Here is an 18,676-nt window from a genome sequence, read left to right on the forward strand (position 1 = left end):
TTAAATTTCATTCATTTCATTTGAAGCCATTCTGTGAAGACATGAGCATTAAAGCCTGACTCATTAATTTGTAAGCAACATCACTACAGTGTTTACCTTCCTGGATTTCATAACTTCTCTCAGCACTTAAAAGCAATATGAAAAGCTTTTAAGTGTCAAAAGTGGTTCACAGAAGACTGACATTTTGTAGCACAAAAGTATACGTTGTGAAGCTCCATCAAAGAGTGGTTAAAAAAAAAAAAAATGAAGTTCGTACATTCGAGAGTAATAGCACATATGTATAAAGTTCTCTGTATACGACAATCTGAACTTTTTTTTCCCTTCTTAATCATTAGGAATCAGTTGCTTGTAAAGAATGTCTTTTTTTTTTTTTTTTCAGAAGGAAGGGCCAGAATGAGGATACTGATATGTACTAGTGGACTTTCTAAAAACATCAGGCAACATAAATTAGCAGCTTCTTTTGAGAATGAATTTTATTTTTTAGTAGAGCCAACTGTTCAGGTCATTCTGGCTATGTTGCAAATAAAAGTAAGCTTTCTTCAGAAATGCCACTCATATAGGCTGTTATCTTTAGCATGAAGCCAATCTCAGCAAAATTTAAAACTGGCTACCTAGTGATTTTGTCAATGCAGTGGCTAAACTCTTTCAGCCACTGCACTCTCTCTGGAAAATGACATATTAGGATTGTATATATATATATATAAACTGCGCAGTTAGCCGAGTTAGTATGCACTTCGCAACCACATGCTTGGGAAAGGAGTGTCCTGGGTTCGATTCCTGTCACTGATGTGAGGAACTTAGGATCTTTTTCAGACATAGCCAAGTTAGCCTGTCTTGGGTGTGGACTGCAGGTTTTTCTCCCCAGTTTATCTGGGATTTTTCATTCTGCAAGCAAGAAAACCGGCCTTGAGAACTCAACACTTCTACAGACAGAGGATACACCAGGAGGCATAGGGCTAACCACCTTATCCTTGTGTACAGTTGTGGTTATGAATAGAAAACCCTTGACACCATGAGGGAAAAATGAAGGATATATATGTGTATATATATATATATATATATATGATGATCACACCTATAAAAGGTTACAAAACCAATGCAAATTGGTATGATGGATGAGCTAATGGTTAGATAATCCCTGGAGAAACTAATTTTATTGTCTGCAATTTGGAAAATAGGGCAGCCATCTGAGAAATCCAGGCTAGCTAATAAAAGTAGAAAAACTTACCATAAGCAGAATTTTCCTTGTAACTATTACTGCTTAATTTCGGTTTAATCGATGAAAACAAGAGATACAAAGTTTTTTTTTTGTTTTTTTAACGCAAATCGCTATATGCGTACATATTATTGTGATATCTTCTGATAAAAAGTAGAGGAAGGGAAAGGGAATTTAGGCCCTCGGGGATTCATTAATAACTTGGAAAACTGAAAAACTGATTCACTTAAACGTATCACAATTAAAATATGCATCGAAAGAGTTTTAAGTATCAGATTAAAGACTTAGGAGAATTTTATGCTCCAACATATACATGTCGTGTGGGTGTATAGCTATGCAGAATTTTCAAATTCTTTCAACAAAGTAAAGTTCTAAAACAGCTAAACCATAATGATCCGTATCGTCATATTAAATATAATGCAGCAATTGCATGTTCCAAACATTACCTTGTCCAGCCATGTTTAGATTCAGCCCACCTAGCGTCTAATTTTGTAAACAGAGTGCACATAATTAACATGTAAAACATTTTGCACTTAAGAATGCATCTTGCAGGGAGATTTCGATACATATTCAAATTAAAATAAAAAACAACTAATTATTTACTATAAAATTAAAGTAACGAATATTAGTTCTATGAAACGAAAGTTTTAATATCAGATAGTATCATGTTGGCTTTCGGGAAAGATTTTTCACAGTCGTTCACTTTTTCCCATAAATTAAATGGAACATTCGATTCCGGATTCTAACTGGCCAGCCCATCCTTATCCTTAAAAGTTTTATTTTCAAGTCAAGCGTGCAGGTTCCAGCAAGGCAATGTTCTCTGTACGTGTCAGAGAACATTGCCTTGCTGAAACAGACATGGCTCTTCACCATAAAAGTCCATAAATGCAGGGTGTGCAGCCTTACCTAGAAAGTTGAGAGACGGTAGTATTAATAAAAAAGTACTACACCAATTATTATTATTATTATTATTATTATTATTTATACAGATATCTCCATGGAGTCAAAAGACTCGTCGCGGGAAACTCATAATACCCATTATTCACCCAGTACTTATCATACCACTTAAACGTATTCACCGTTGTGGCACAGAGCACTACCTCTGGCAATTCATTCCACTCTCCAACTAAAGAAGCTAGTCTGCACATTCTCAGACAACTTCCAGGTGTGTCCTCTTGTTCAATCTCTATTCCTCATGTATTTGAAAATTTTCTTTTGTGTCAATCTTATAGAATCCCTTTAGTAACTTATAAGATTCTCTCATATCCCCTCTCCTAAGCTAAACTCTGCAACCCACACACATATAATGAGAAACATTCCCACACCATCACACTTCATTAGCAAGCATTACAGTCGAACCGATTCAGAGTCTAGTCATAACGTTCGCCGAAAGATCCTGCTGGTTCACCATCATAAAAACAGCTGCATAGAGAGAGAGCTGTGGGCTCTCTCTCTCTCTCTCTCTGATAGAACAATGGAAATATGTCCTTTGGTAGGACACGTTTCCAGTGTCCTATCAGAGAGAGAGAGAGAGAGAGAGAGATTTAAGATCCACTACAACAATCGTGATTATTACCTCCACATTTGTTCTTTCGAGTAGGGTCTTCAAACATATTCACACTGATAGTAAGGAGAAGGAGGAAGTGAAGAGTAAACACTTGGTGAGAGTCATTTTAAGGTCGACAGCATCTAGTAGGTCTTTGCTGTGCAGAGTTAAATAGGACTTTCTGTTCTATTACTAAATTTCCTATTTCGCAGGATAAATTGCTGGTAGAGATATCTCATATATACAGAAAGACAATAGTATCATATGCATTTTGATCATGCCATCATAAAAATTGCTAGTGAGAGGTGATGGATACCAAAGACTTGTTCTCTCCAAAAGAATCGATATAAGGAACTGTAAAACGTGATAATAAATTTTTTGGTCAAAATTAAGCACTGAATGGAATATTAAAAGAAGGAAAGGTTGCAGAAGAACAAGATGAAGGAATGATCTAGAAATATTTGGTATGAGATCGTGGACATTAGCTTTACATAAAAACACCTGAAAAATTAAGGGGAGGGCGATATTCCAGCTGTGAATGGAAAAAGGCTGAAGAACTAAAAAAGATAATCGGCTGGTTTCAGTTCCTGTACGTATTGGATTTTGTAAGGATATCTCTTGAGGATGATCCTGAGTGATCGCCACACAGTCCCGTACGAAATGTCAGTTCGTCTTGAAATTTCGCGCGCACTGCATTCCCCATGTGCGGAAGCTGCCCTTTCTGTGTCGGTCTCGTGTTCGACCTCGTTCACAACTGCAATAGTTTTTTTGGGTCTCCCGCTTCTTGCACGTGCTTCCAAACTGCCAGTGTCCTTAAACCTTTTCATCAGTGAGGAACAAGACATCGGTCCCTTTCCACTTCTAATACCCCGCATCGAACGATAGGTGCGCAAAGCCACACTTGCACATAGTTCTGATAATACAGCTTAACTAAAAGTGCTTTATCTCGTAACGATAACATGCTTCACCTTGGCAGAACGTTTAACTTCAGTAATAAATGTTAAATGATGAAAGTTTAACTTCAGTATTCACTATATCTGAATTTACGTACCTCACCGTTTAAATAGTGACAGGTAGCAGCTCCGGGACCTTTACAGTGCCACTGTCGGTGATAAATGTAACTATTCCGGCAATAAAATTTTTCGTTATTAAAAAAAAATCCCATGTCTTTCTGTGCATTTCTGTGGAAATCGCATTGTGCTACTGTCTATACTTTTCGAATTATTGAATTTTTACTTTTTCTGTGACTTTTGGATCACCCAGTATATATATAAACATATTGTTCTCCAGTCCAATTTAATGTTGTAACCTAATAGATAATGATAATGATAATAATAATAATAATAATAATAATAATAATAATAATAATAATAATAATAATATTGTAACCTAATAGATAATAATAATAATAATAATAATAATAATAATAATAATAATAATAATAATAATAATAATAATAATAATAATAATAATAATAATAATAATAATTTTTAAACACTTTGTTATGTCTTGCATACATATAATAATTAATTATAAAATTATAGAAATTACAAATTTTAAAAATTCTAAAAATTACATACATTTTTACAAAACATGTTCTAGTTTTTTTTTTTTTTAGCAATGAATTTCATACAAATTTTCCTTTTTTTATATAACGTGTTAATAATAGTTACTATGGATGGTAACTTATAGTTTGCAATTGAATAAGATAACATTTTAACAACATTTATAGTATAACAACATGTTATATTTTTCAATTTATGCTTTTAATATGTTTATAATAATTTTTTTAATCTTTAATTCCTATATATTTTATTATTAAAAAAATCAGTTAACGCCTCTTTGTTCCCGTATAGGGAGTAGACGAGACCGTTTTTTAGCGCTATCTAACTTTTGGAGACTAAGTGGGCAGTGCAATCTCCACTGGTAGCCAATCAGAGATAGCTTGCCCAAGACTATCACTAATTAATCAGCATGAAGTGAAGAAGGCGGCTAGAAAGTGCCGCTATCTGGTGGTCCCTAATCCTGACACAATATATTTAATGTCTGAAAATAGTGTGGGAAAACTCTGGCTATTTTGAATTCGAAGGTAAACTATACAAACAGGTCAAAGGATTAGCTATGGGAAGCCCTCTCTCTCCTGTGTTAGCCAACATTTTTTTCGAAGACTTTGAAGAAAAGGCGATCTCCTCTTTTACTTTAAAACCAAAAATTTGGCTTAGATATGTGGACGATATATTCCTCATATGGGAGCATGGTACTGAGAATCTTAACAAGTTCCTCGACCACTTAAACAACCGCCATCAAGATATAAAATTGACTATGGAGATTGAAGAAAATAGTTCCATCTGCTTCCTAGATGTTAAACTCACCAAGACGCCTGAATCAATTAAAGTCTCTATTTTTAGAAAGCCAACACACACAGACAGATATTTGCATGCGTCCTCCCATCACCATCCAGCGCAAAAGTTGGGTATTATATCAACTCTAGTGAATCGTGCAAGATCTGTACTGTCAGATGAAGAAGAACTAAAAAAGGAACTACAACATCTTAAATGGACCTTTAAAAACAATGGCTACTCTCTAAAAAGTATTAACAACCAATTATCCCGCCACCAACGTAACAACGTAGAGACACAGGACGACTCCAAAGGTCATATCGTCTTGCCATATATCAGCACACTATCCAAAAAGCTGAGCAGAATTCTAAAGAAGTTTAACATAAAAACGTGCTTCTCGACTCTGCCAAAAATAAGATCACGCTTCAACAACTATAAACAACCTCACAACCTTCTACAATTCCCAGGTGTATACAAGGTTACTTGTGAATGCGGAAAGCCTTACTATGGACAGACAGAAAAATCTATCTTACTACGTCTCGAAGAGCATCAGAGAGACATTGCCTATAAGAGAGCCAGAGCTACTGCTCTGTCGGGCCATGTCCTGCTTTCAATAAACACGAACAACGAAGGCCGCCAACATGAAATAGATTGGACATTGACTTCAAACCTACACATCAGCCATGATGAAATAGAGCGCCGCATTGTGGAGTCAAGGGAAATCACCTTAGACCCTTTTCATTTGAATAATAATCTTAGCTATAATTTGGCAGACTCTTTCAACTCTACTATTAGATACTGGAGATCGCGTGATTCCACACACGCACAGGTGTACAACAATAGAACTTTAACTCGGACTGTAGTTCAAGCTCATAACTGTAATTTACAGTCGAATATTATGGCTTTATAGTTGTATAGCTTTAGAGTGTGTCAATGTTAATTTAAGTGTCTTTTATTGTCTTTCTATGTTCTTATCGCCTGAAGAAGTCATTTTTGACGAAACATGTTGCGTTTTTTTCAAATAAATGTCATTGTGTTATAATTCTCGGGTTTAAGTCAGTTAATTTAAAAAATGAACATATCCCAACCCCGAGTTAATAGTACGTTTCATCATATATATATATATATATATATATATATATATATATATATATATATATATATATATATATATATATATATATATATATATTTATGAAAAATATTGAATGACTAGAACCGAGATTTAATTAAAAAGGTTTTAATATAAACACACTACTAGTTTCGGCCTGTAACAGCCTTCTTCAGGTGACATTATAAAAGAAAAAACACTAAACATTGAGGGTTAAAAGACTATGAACATCATAGACAGTCTTTATACATAATTAGCATTAAAACGTTGTAGTTGTATTTGAAGCTGTTCTTTCATTTGTTGCATTGTTGGGAGAGTGCGTGCTTGCTGCATCACGTGAACGCCAGTACATGATTACAGCTGAATGACTATCCGGGAGGTTGTAGCTTAAGTTGTTATTTAGATGAACAGGATTGAAGATGAGTTCTCTCGATTCCACAATTTTTCTCTCTATTTCGTCACTGCAACGGAAGATGTTTGTAGATTTTTCCCAGCAGACTTTGTGACTTTGGTTATTATCATTAGGATTAGCCGAGAAGAGGATATGACTTCATAATGCACTTGCTCGCTGTCTCTTGTAAGTAATGTCTCTCATGTGTTCTTCCATACGCATTTCGACAGATTTGTCTGTCTGCCCGAAATAAGGAATATCGCAGTCACATAATATTTTATATACGCCAGGGTATTTGAGTTGATGATGACAAGGTTTTGGGTGGCTAATTAAGGAACGGATCTTTGGAAGTGGAGTGAACAAGGTTCTGATATTGTATTTTTTTAGAACTTTTGCTAATTTATGTGAAACAGTACTTATGTAAGGAATAGATATATTGCTTTTGAATCTATTTGTTTCTTCTGAGTGATGTCTGGGAGGATTAAGAAGGAATTTGTTAATGATTTTCTTGGAATATCCATTAACTTCGAAAGAAGTTTTCAGATGGTTTATTTCTGTAAGCAGTTCATTTGGATCATCAAGAAGAAAACGGGCTCTATGTCCCAAGGTGGACATAAACACCAAACTTTAGGTGTTTATTTTAACACCTAAAGTTTGGAAACGTTATGTGGATGATGTCTTCATTGTTTGGAGCCATGGACATGAATCCCTTATGGTTTTCCTCGAACATCTCAATAGCCGACATCAAAGTATTAAGTTTACTGCTGAGCTTGAAACGGATAATTCCTTGCCTTTTCTTGATGTCAAACTGACTCGCTCTTCTGCTGGTAAACTAAAAATATCGATATATAGAAAACCCACACATACCAACAGATATCTGCACAGTCAATCTCATCATTTCCCTCCTCATAAGCTTGGAATAATTGCCACCTTGGGACATAGAGCCCGTTCTCTTCTTGATGATCCAAATGAACTGCTTACAGAAATAAACCATCTGAAAACTTCTTTCGAATTTAATGGATATTCCAAGAAAATCATTAACAAATTCCTTCTTAATCCTCCCAGACATCACTCAGAAGAAACAAATAGATTCAAAAGCAATATATCTATTCCTTACATAAGTACTGTTTCACATAAATTAGCAAAAGTTCTAAAAAAATACAATATCAGAACCTTGTTCACTCCACTTCCAAAGATCCGTTCCTTAATTAGCCACCCAAAACCTTGTCATCATCAACTCAAATACCCTGGCGTATATAAAATATTATGTGACTGCGATATTCCTTATTTCGGGCAGACAGACAAATCTGTCGAAATGCGTATGGAAGAACACATGAGAGACATTACTTACAAGAGACAGCGAGCAAGTGCATTATGAAGTCATATCCTCTTCTCGGCTAATCCTAATGATAATAACCAAAGTCACAAAGTCTGCTGGGAAAAATCTACAAACATCTTCCGTTGCAGTGACGAAATAGAGAGAAAAATTGTGGAATCGAGAGAAATCATCTTCAATCCTGTTCATCTAAATAACAACTTAAGCTACAACCTCCCGGATAGTCATTCAGCTGTAATCATGTACTGGCGTTCACGTGATGCAGCAAGCACGCACTCTCCCAACAATGCAACAAATGAAAGAACAGCTTCAAATACAACTACAACGTTTTAATGCTAATTATGTATAAAGACTGTCTATGATGTTCATAGTCTTTTAACCCTCAATGTTTAGTGTTTTTTCTTTTATAATGTCACCTGAAGAAGGCTGTTACAGGCCGAAACTAGTAGTGTGTTTATATTAAAACCTTTTTAATTAAATCTCGGTTCTAGTCATTCAATATTTTTCATAAAACTATGTATGTTAACCGAGTCAATGATCATTCTGTCATATATATATATATATATATATATATAGAAAGTTTTTTACCTTGGATATAATATATGTTAAAGATAAAGTAGCTTGTATCTTTAACATATATATATATATATATATATATAAAGTCAACTGGCCAGAAGAAGTCTACTAACTTCCAAAAAAGTGCTATATGATTCCTTTAATTTTCAGTTCGGACCGTGAGATCAGGACCGTTAGAGTATAAGCCATCCTAGGAACAGTATTTATTGCCTGCAAATCCAAGAAAATATGTGAAATTAAAAACAAAAACTGTGTTTTTATAATTAGCAATAGTCTTGGCCAAGCTATTTCTGATTGGCTACCGGTGGAACTTGAGCTGCCATCCTCAGCCTCCAAAAGTTAAGGCTAAAATGGTCTCGCCTGTTCTCTATAGGCAATAAAGGCGCTAGTGATATAGCTGGTATACAATTTTGAGGGTGTTTTGCCATCCTTCAACTTCGCTGCTTCTAGGCATTTCTTTAGGTGATAGTGGTTTAACGGCTCTGCTTACCACTCTCATTTCAGAAATCACAGAGACTATGTTATGTGACCCAAATTTGTAGGGTCTTTTGAAGTATCATAACGAAGGAATGGAATTATGTTTTTTCTTCATTTTCTCATTCATAAGAAAGATTTGATTTTTATTTCCTAAGAAACCGCTACATATCCTGATCACCGTATAAGCATGAAAGAAAGGACTCTTCAAAAAATAATTTAAATTTTGTGTTATGTATTCAACATATTTTGACCACTATGAAGGGGGAAAATAGTAAACATTTAGTATAATAAATGTAATTATAACATGTAATTATCACATCACATCTTGCGTTTATATTAGTGTGTAATGAAACAGGGTTGACTCTAGGAATTTTGATATCCCGATGCAAACCTCAGAATGTCCCATAAAATAAAGACTTATTGTTACATAGACCATATATTTATAACGTACTTATGTTCTTACAAATTGCCTACCGGTTTCGCTAGTAATTGACTAGCTTTATCAAGGATTGCATAGTACAAAAAAGGTAAATGCAAAAAAGGTTTAAAAATACAAAGAACCGTTAGTATCTGTTAGGTAGCTATGGTGACACGTTCGCGTGACATAACTACTCAGCATCATGAACACGCGTTACATGTAAACGCGTAATATGAAAAAACCCAACGGATACTGGAAGTTATCTACATTACTCTTCTAACCATCATAGGTCACAAAAACACAGCATCACCCACATGCTAAGAAATCGAGCTAGATAATTTATCTCTGACGAGGAAGAAGTTCAAACAGAACTATCTCAAATAGCTACAACTCTATCACAAAATGGTTATCCTAGATACATCATCAACAAATTTCTATACAAAGATAACCAACAAGAAAGAACAGTCGCCCAGCAAATTTCAACAGCAGTCATCCCCTTTATAGGTTCAACTTCCACAAAAATTGCAAGATTGTTAAAGACACATAACATCAGGGTTGTATTTAAACCAACAAATAGCATAAGACAGGTCCTAAGATCTCCTAAAGACAGTGTGCCATTTTATAAATATCCAGATATGTATAATATTCCATGCACGTGCGGTCTTTCCTACATTGGACAGACTTCGAGAAACCTGGAAATAAGACAGAAAGAACATGTAGGCGATGTTAATCACAACAGAACGATCACAACAGAGCGAGGTTAATCACAACAGAACGAAGTTGAAAAGTGATTGGCACATCACTTTTCAACTTCGAACCACACTATAGGCTGGAATAACAGCTCCATGCCCTACGTAGACGAGGATTACAGACATGGAGTATTTAAAGAAGCGGCAGTTAGACTACGTACGGGAAGTAACCTAAACAGAAATCAAGGAGCCATTCTGAACGATACCTGGAAAAATCGAATTAACTCCCTCAGTTCAACAGAGCTACAGTACGCGAATAATCACATTACGCGTTTACATGTAACGCGTGTTCATGATGCTGAGTAGTTATGTCACGCGAACGTGTCACCATAGCTACCTAACAGATACTAACGGTTCTTTGTATTTTTAAACCTTTTTTGCATTTACCTTTTTTGTACTATGCAAGCCTTGATAAAGCTAGTCAGTTACTAGCGAAACCGGTAGACAATTTGTAAGAACATAAGTATACGTTATAAATATATGGTCTATGTAACAATATGTCTTTATTTTGTAACACTTTATGACCAAAAACATGTACAATTTAAATGTCCCATAAAATTAATTCTAGCGTAAAATTTAAACACAAACCTCTAAGCTCATTATGAACCGACTTATATTAAAATAATTTACATAGAATTGTGCGTACAAATATTAATACTAATGGGGTCAGTTAATTAATGGAGTGTATATATATATATATATATATATATATACAGGGTGTTCGGGATAAATTTGACATATTTATAATTAATTATATTTTTCCGTAAGTTACATGTATTAACACACACTTCTCTTCATTTAAAAGTTTGGACCCTTTTTCATTCATATACAAGATGTCAGAAAGGATGGATAGCTGGAACCCACCTGAATCATGGAAGAGAATAACTTGTATCATGATGATTCGTGCCCGCCATCAAAATAAGGATATTACGACTGCTGCCCAATGCTCCCTGAATACAGTAAAAACAATCAGGCATGAAGTAGAGACTTGCAATGGTGACTACGAGGATGTAGCAAGAAGAAAGATCCCTAGCAGACGATCTGATTGCGTTCGTACAGCAGAATTCCTCGCAAATCTGCAGGAACAGGTGTTGAAGAACCCTGGCATTGGAATTCGGGCTTTGTTCGTGGAGTTGCTAACTGTAGTCAAGCCCTGGATAACAAGGGTAGCCAATGGTAGGCCGTATGTATGGCAGCAGGATTCGGCCCCTTGCCACACCTCTGGGAAAAGTAAAAAATGGTTGTCTGAAAATTTCTACGACTTCACCAGTCCAAATGTTTGGCCTCCAAACTCCCCAGACCTTAACCCCATGGATTATTTTGTATGGGGCGTAGTTGAAAAAGACACCAATCGCACTTCCAGTAATACAAAAGCCCAGTTAATGGATAAAATTAAAACAGTTTTTGCGGCCCTTCCCAGGGAGACTGTAGCATCAGCTTGTTCGAGGTTCCGAAGCAGAATTGAAGCTGTGATCGATGCTAATGGTGGTTATTTTGAGTAAATCTTGTTGATAGTATTGTAATTAACTCTGCCTGTAATGTTTTTTTGTCAATTCATTAAATTTAATAGATACAAAGAAGATTTTCTTTTTCCTTACGAAACTGTCAAATTTATCCCGAACACCCTGTATATATATATATATATATATATATATATATATATATATATATATATATATATGTATGTGTGTGTGTGTGTGTGTGTGTGTGTGTGTGTGTGTGTGTGTGTGTGTGTGTGTGTGTGTTCATATTATTTACTGACTGAATTCCGAAAACAAATTAATTTCATTAAGCACACAACATGTTTCGTCGGAATGCTGACTTCTTCAGGCATGAGAACATTAAAAGCAAACACCGTAAAAAAAACACCGTAAAGAAACATTGTACCACTGCAAAAACAGACTATGAACTGAGGATAGTTATAACAACAGAAAGGGATATAGAATTTACAAAAAAGCAAAATTAGAACTTTTATCAGAAAGAATTAGTGATACCAAACGCAATTTAGCTTTTCTCTTTACGAAAAAAGCATCTTTAGAAAACCAATTAGCAGCATCCTTAGACTAAGTGTCATGGGACTACATTCAAGAGATAAGCATACATCGGACCTCAAGATCTCAGAACATTAATAAATATAAGTTAATTAGGAAATTTAATTCGCTCTAATCAGCACAAGAACGATCCGCCCATAACAATCATCATGAAGGCCTCAAAAAATTAGTGATAAACCAATGGTCGTATATTCTTAGTCCTGAAGAAGAACATGTTCTCTCAAAAGGTCTCAATTTTATCCTTTCACCTAAAACAATCCATAGAGATTTATTTCTCACTAAGATAGAGAAAGCTACTTCACTTCTTCCTACCGCAGAGGCGAATTTACTTCGCATGGAAGCCATATTGGCGATCAACAACGCAAAACCTCCAGTTGACAACATTTCTCCTGGTGAAAGACTAGCCATTAAAAAACTTACGAAGAACAAAGATGTTATCATCCTCCAAGCTAACAAAACTCCAAGCAAAATCTTAGCGTTATTAGAGTCAGACACATACTCGAAGCTAGAGAGAGCCCCAACGAGAGGGATACATAATAGAACCAACAACCTTCTAAAAAAAGACCATGGAACTTCCAAGAAACATACGCCTTTCCCTTCGTTGTCTCATCCACTCATACCCAGATAATACAACCTTCCAAAGGTACATAAAGAAAATTGTCTACTAAGGCCAATTGTTGATAGTATTGACTCACATATAAGTTATTAAAATATCTAGCATCCTCCTTAAAAGATTTAGCAGGGAAATCTCCTTCTTACATTAAAAATTCAAAGGACTTCGTCTCTAAAATTAAAAATATAAAGCTCAAGAATTCAGACATTATGGCGAGCTTTGATATTGTGGAACTCTTTACAAATGTTCCAACTCAAGAGGTTCTCAATATTTTAAGTAACAAGATCTCAAAAAAGATGCTTGCTCTGCTGTTACATTGTGTTAATTCGGGCTACTTTAAGCTTGAAGGAAAACTTTATAAACTAAATAAGCGATTAGCAATGGGCAGTCCCTGACTCCATTACCAGCCAACATTTTTTTCGAGGATTTCGAAGAAAAGGCCATCTCTACTGCTACACTTAAACCTAAAATCTGGCTCCGTTATGTGGATGACATATTCCTTATTTGGGAATACGGAATAGATAATCTTCACATTTTTTTAAATCACTTAAACAACTTCCACCAAGACCATCGAAATTGAAGAAACGTACTAAAATATCTGACTCCTTAAAAATTTCGATCTTCAGAAAATAAACGCACACGGATAGATACCTGCATGCCTCCTCGCTCCACTATCCAGCACAGAAGTTAGGTATCATCTCCACTCTGGCTCATCGTGCCAGGTCTGTATTGTCAGATGAGGAGGACCTGAAAAATGAACTACAACATCTCAAAAGAACCTTCATAAATAATGGCTAATCTTCATTAACTATCAACAAACAACTATACTGCCGTCCTTAAAACAACACGGAGACACAGGACAACCCCAAGGTGTATATCTCTTTACTTTACATAAGCTTGCTCTCCCAGAAACTAAGAAGAATTTTGAAAAAATTTAATATAAAAACGTGCTTTTCCACTCTTCCTAAACTCAGATCAATTCTAAGCTAATCAAAACAGGCTCATCTTCAGTTTCCAGGTGTGTATAAAATCATATGTGACTGTGGGAAGCCTTATTATGGCCAAACTGAGAAGTCCATTCTCCTGCGTATCGAAGAACATCAGAGAGACATCGCTTATAGTAGAACCAGAGCAAGCGACCTCTCAAGCCATGTCCTGTTCTCAGTGAACACAAATAATGAAGGCCGCTAACACGAAATAGACAGGAATACAACATCAAACATTTATATAGCCACGATGAAGTAGAACGCCACATAGTTTAATCCAAAGAAATTATCATAGACTCTTCTCACATAAACATTCACCTTAGTTATAATCTACCACAGCGCTTCCCAAACTGTGGACCGCAACCCCCTTGGGGGCGTAAGTTTTGTTGAGGGGGACGTGAAATAATGAAAACAAATTTAAATTTTAAGACTATATATATATATATATATATTTTTTATTTATTTATTTATTTATTTTATTTATTTTTTTTAGAGTCTGTGTAGCTCAGTGGATGTGGCGTTTGAACACCACAGCGCTTGTCCGCACGAAGGAAGACTTCTTGGTTTCGAAAATAGTCGGCGACTAGAAGAAATTTTCTAAGCCTTTTTTCGACCGGTTCCCGAGTTAGTCTACCTCTGGCACGGGCAAGCGGGCTTTTCTTCCCGGAAACGCGGGTTTTTCGTCCCGTAAACTCAAGAAAATCGACCGTAGAATCCACATTATTTCAGACATTAAATGCGAGTGTTAGAGTTAGGGACCAAGAGATGGCGGCGCTTGTTGAGCCATCTTTCTTCACTGCGTGCCGCTTAATTAGTGATAGCCTTGGGCCAGCTATCTCTGATTGGTACCAGTGGAGATTGAACTGCCCACTCAGTCTCCAAAAAGTTAGATATGGCTAAACGGCCTCGCCCTATATACGGGAATAAAAAGGCGTTAGCTGATTTTTTTAAATTATACATATATATATATTTAATCTTAAAAGAAACGTATTTAATTTTTATTATTTCTTTTTTGTTCTTTTTTTATATTTTAATGGAAAAAATCACACATTTGGTGTTGGTTCACAAATTTTGCTTCTTGCGTATTTCGGCGATTAATGAATATTAGTAAATATATGCTTATTCATATAAGTTTCATTTCGAAGGTATTGAAGAAATGTAATATTTGTTGGACAATCTGTTCTCTGTATATCTTATATCTTAGCTTATATATGTTTCTTTAATTTAATATTCGTTTTCTATTATTTCCCTTCTTTATTGTTCTACCTCAAGTAAAATTTTTTCTTGCGTGGGATCTCCAGATATTTATTTGATTTAAGACTGCGCCTCTGAAATTCCCCTATAGGCAAAAGAAAGTTTTTTTTTATACCCTAGTAGATCAATTAATCACTTATATCCTATTTTAGCCAAGGTTTGCAGTCATGGCAAAATTTACTCATAAATCACTACTAATCATTGGCGTTCCGATATCAGGTTCCAATGTTATTTGGATCAGTGCATTGCAAAAAAAAGATTGAATCGAACAACTATTTTTATCAACAACAACAACAAGTTTAATTTCTGATCAAATAATTATACATATCACTTGAAATCAGAAGATTCACTTATGAAAGATAATTCTTAGTCTTTCTCAATCACTCAAATTGGTTTCTATTAAATTCTTTCGCACTTACTTAGCTGGACCTTCAACAAGCATACTTTATAATACAAATATCAGGAAGTATACCTATAATATGAAATCGTTAGTTGCGCTTGACATTTCTAATTTAGCATCAATCAAAATACAACATACATGTATACAAATATATCTCTCAGAATCTCATTCCTTTCAAACACCTAATCATAATCTAGGCAATTATATTCATACAATCCACCTCATTGAGTTTCAAACATTCCAATGATACGATAGCAGGAACATTCTCTATCACAAAATTCAATCATAAGTACGCATGTAATCAATTAAGAAATTTCAATAGCTCAATCTTTTCTCCAAGGGGAATTAACTACGTTCATGCTTCACTCATTTGCGATTACACACATTTATGAGAAATATTAACACTCTAAATACTATATCCTTAAACGAGACAATTTAGCAGTTCGATAGAGAATTCTTTCTTTATTCACAAACAATAAATGAATGCATAGACTCACATTGGTCTCATCCTATCTTACATGTGTAATCCAATCTTAAGTACACCTACAATTCATTAAAGAAATTTCAATAGTTCAACATTTTCTCCAAGGGAAATTAACTGTGCTCATGCCTCACTTCTTTTTGCGATTACTCACATTTATATACTCTAAATTCTATCTCTTTAAATTAGACAATTTAACAGTGCGATAGGGAATTCTTTCTTAATTCATGAACAATAAATGAATATGTAGACTCACATGGGTCTCTTCCTATCTTGTATGTGTCTTTTGTCCTTCTTTCCTTATTCCGGGGCTTGATTGGAATTTTGGAATTAATTCCGTGTTTAGGAATTATCCTCGAAGCGACACCGGGCACCGATGAATAGTCGTAGTAGCAGGTGGAACATAGGGTAGGCGTTCCGGCGTCTTCAACTGCCCGGAAAAGGATTTCTGCATTGGCCTGGTCGCACTTATTCGACTACATATATTTATATGAAATCTTGCTGTAAAGGGACCTTCATGGCAAGATTTCTCCTTAACTATCGCCTCCGGACATCTTCGGCTGTAACTGGAACGACACTGGTGGATGGGTGTCTCCACCCTCCCCCTCTGGAACTTACACCTCGGGTCCTCTCTCGTGGATGGTTCACTCAGGATGAAGAAAAGGAAGTCCTTCTCATCTTTGAACCAACTCTTTTATACACCAGAGTCCCTGCACCTTTGATTAAGTTTTTGGAATCTCTAGCGTCCCCGTGCGAGTCTTGCTAGTAGTTTAGAGAACCCTGTATAATGTTTTCTGGAAAATTCGCCGACAATCTTACTTCCTCCCCTTACTGCCTTAATCTTGCCTAGGGGTCTTTCTTTTTGATTCTCGCCGCACCCTTTCAATATTGACCTTGAAGGTCACCTGCGATGAGTCTTGCACACAATCTTCAAAAGACATGCCGAATTTCGGGCGATGTTCTTAGTTTCAATACTTCTACATTACTTCTTAAACAATGAGCGAGTTAATTCCCTTTGGGCTTATTTTGCTCTTTATACAGATAGCTTTACATAGAGAAGTAAAATATACATTTGTACAAGAAAATTCAGGTGAACTCCTATAAAAAGTCGATGATTTGGATAATTTATTTTGGCAACATCGAATTTTTACAGAAACAAAATATTATAAACACAAAATCTTGAATATAAATTGTATTGAATATAAATACGATACATATTATTATAATATATGTCTATTTCGATGGGAGAAGTGAAATATTTAAATTTTTCCAAAGAGGCCTTGGCATCCATAAATTTGGGAAGCACTGGTCTACCAGACTCACATACCTCTGCTATCAGATACTGGGCACTCGTGAGGTCACACATTCGAAGATGCCTAACAATAGAACTTTAGCCCGGACTGCAGTTTCAGTTCAAACTTAATTCCAGTTCATAATCTGTTTTTGGAGTGGTACAATCAGTGGCGTAGCTAGGGGGGGGGGGAGTGGTCCACTCTGGGCGGCACTTTGCGTTAGATGAAAATACGATGAAACTCTTTGATTCCGAACCTTGAGTTTCTTATTCGGTTTTAAAACAATGTGGGATTTAATATCCCCTTAATTTAAATAATGTTTTACATCGCCGAAATGAAGCCTACTGGCCTTTTATTGTAAATAATTTATGGATGCATCTTTTTGACAACTCGTATAGCAGAGTATATAAGTTCTTTTCGCTATACTCACTAGCTACTCACTGATGAGATCTCAATAAAGATCGAAACCGGTCTGGGTAGTGACCTCCCACCATAATGTATAACATCATACATCTCCTAGGAGATGGGTTTTACATTATGGAAAATACTAAGAATAGCGATCAGAACTTTCTCCACTTTTGCAACGAGTTGCCGTAGTTTGTACTACGTACTTGAACTACGTGCTTTAGCTTACGCTAGTAGTCGCCAATACGTTTATAGTCACTAAATTCGGCATGAAACTCTTTGATTCCGAACCTTGAGTTTCTTATTCGGTTTTAAAACAATGTGGGATTTAATATCCCCTTAATTTAAATAATGTTTTTTACGGTGTTTTTATGTTTGTTTTTAGTGTTCTCACGCCTGAAGAAGTCGGCATTCCGAAGAAACATGTTGTGTGTTAAATTAATTTGTTCGTCTAATTCTCGGAATTAATATGAACATATCCACATACCAGTAAACATATATATATATATATATATATATATATATATATATATATATATATATATATATATATATATATATATATATATATATATATATATATATATATATATATGTTTTGGTTTTGCTGCCAAGCTAGGAACAGAGTTTAGTTAGAGGAATAATATAAGTGCTGATTTTATATTTTTCGAGAATTCTGGCTAACTTCTGTGAATCAGAGTCGATAAGCAGAAAAGAAAAGCATTTTACATCATTATTATCTTCAATGCGGTAAGCAGGGATTAAATAGGAGCTTATTAATAGTCCGCTTAAGATAACTGTTCTTCTGAAAGGTTGTTAGCAGAAACTTCAGTTCTTTGGCGATTTCTACTTCACTGATAAGGAAGTGAGCACGTTTAACTAATGTGGAAATCATGCCAAGCCTCTTTTGGTTTGGGTAATGATGAGATTGCGCATGAAGATATCTGTTGGTATGTATAAATTTCCTGTATATAGAGATCTTCAATTATCCTGACATTCGTGTGAGTTTGACATCCAAGAACGGGAGAGAACCAT

General features: G+C 35.4%; 1 protein-coding gene across 1 annotated transcript in view; it reads right to left on the reverse strand.

The window, feature by feature from the left end:
* LOC150108608 (uncharacterized) overlaps positions 1-1,748 on the reverse strand; it is a 49,256-nt gene extending 47,508 nt beyond the window's left edge. The window contains exon 1 of the mRNA XM_090416069.1: positions 1,663-1,748. Within this exon, the coding sequence (XP_090272195.1) occupies positions 1,663-1,675 (13 nt within the window). The 5' untranslated portion in view covers positions 1,676-1,748. The remainder of the gene's footprint in view (positions 1-1,662) is intronic.
* Between the last annotated feature and the right edge of the window lie 16,928 nt (positions 1,749-18,676).

Source organism: Typopeltis vanoorti, chromosome 3 (genome assembly GCF_054136105.1).
Source record: "Typopeltis vanoorti isolate ZY-2024b chromosome 3, IOZ_Tvanoo_1.0, whole genome shotgun sequence".
NCBI lineage: Eukaryota > Metazoa > Arthropoda > Arachnida > Uropygi > Thelyphonidae > Typopeltis > Typopeltis vanoorti.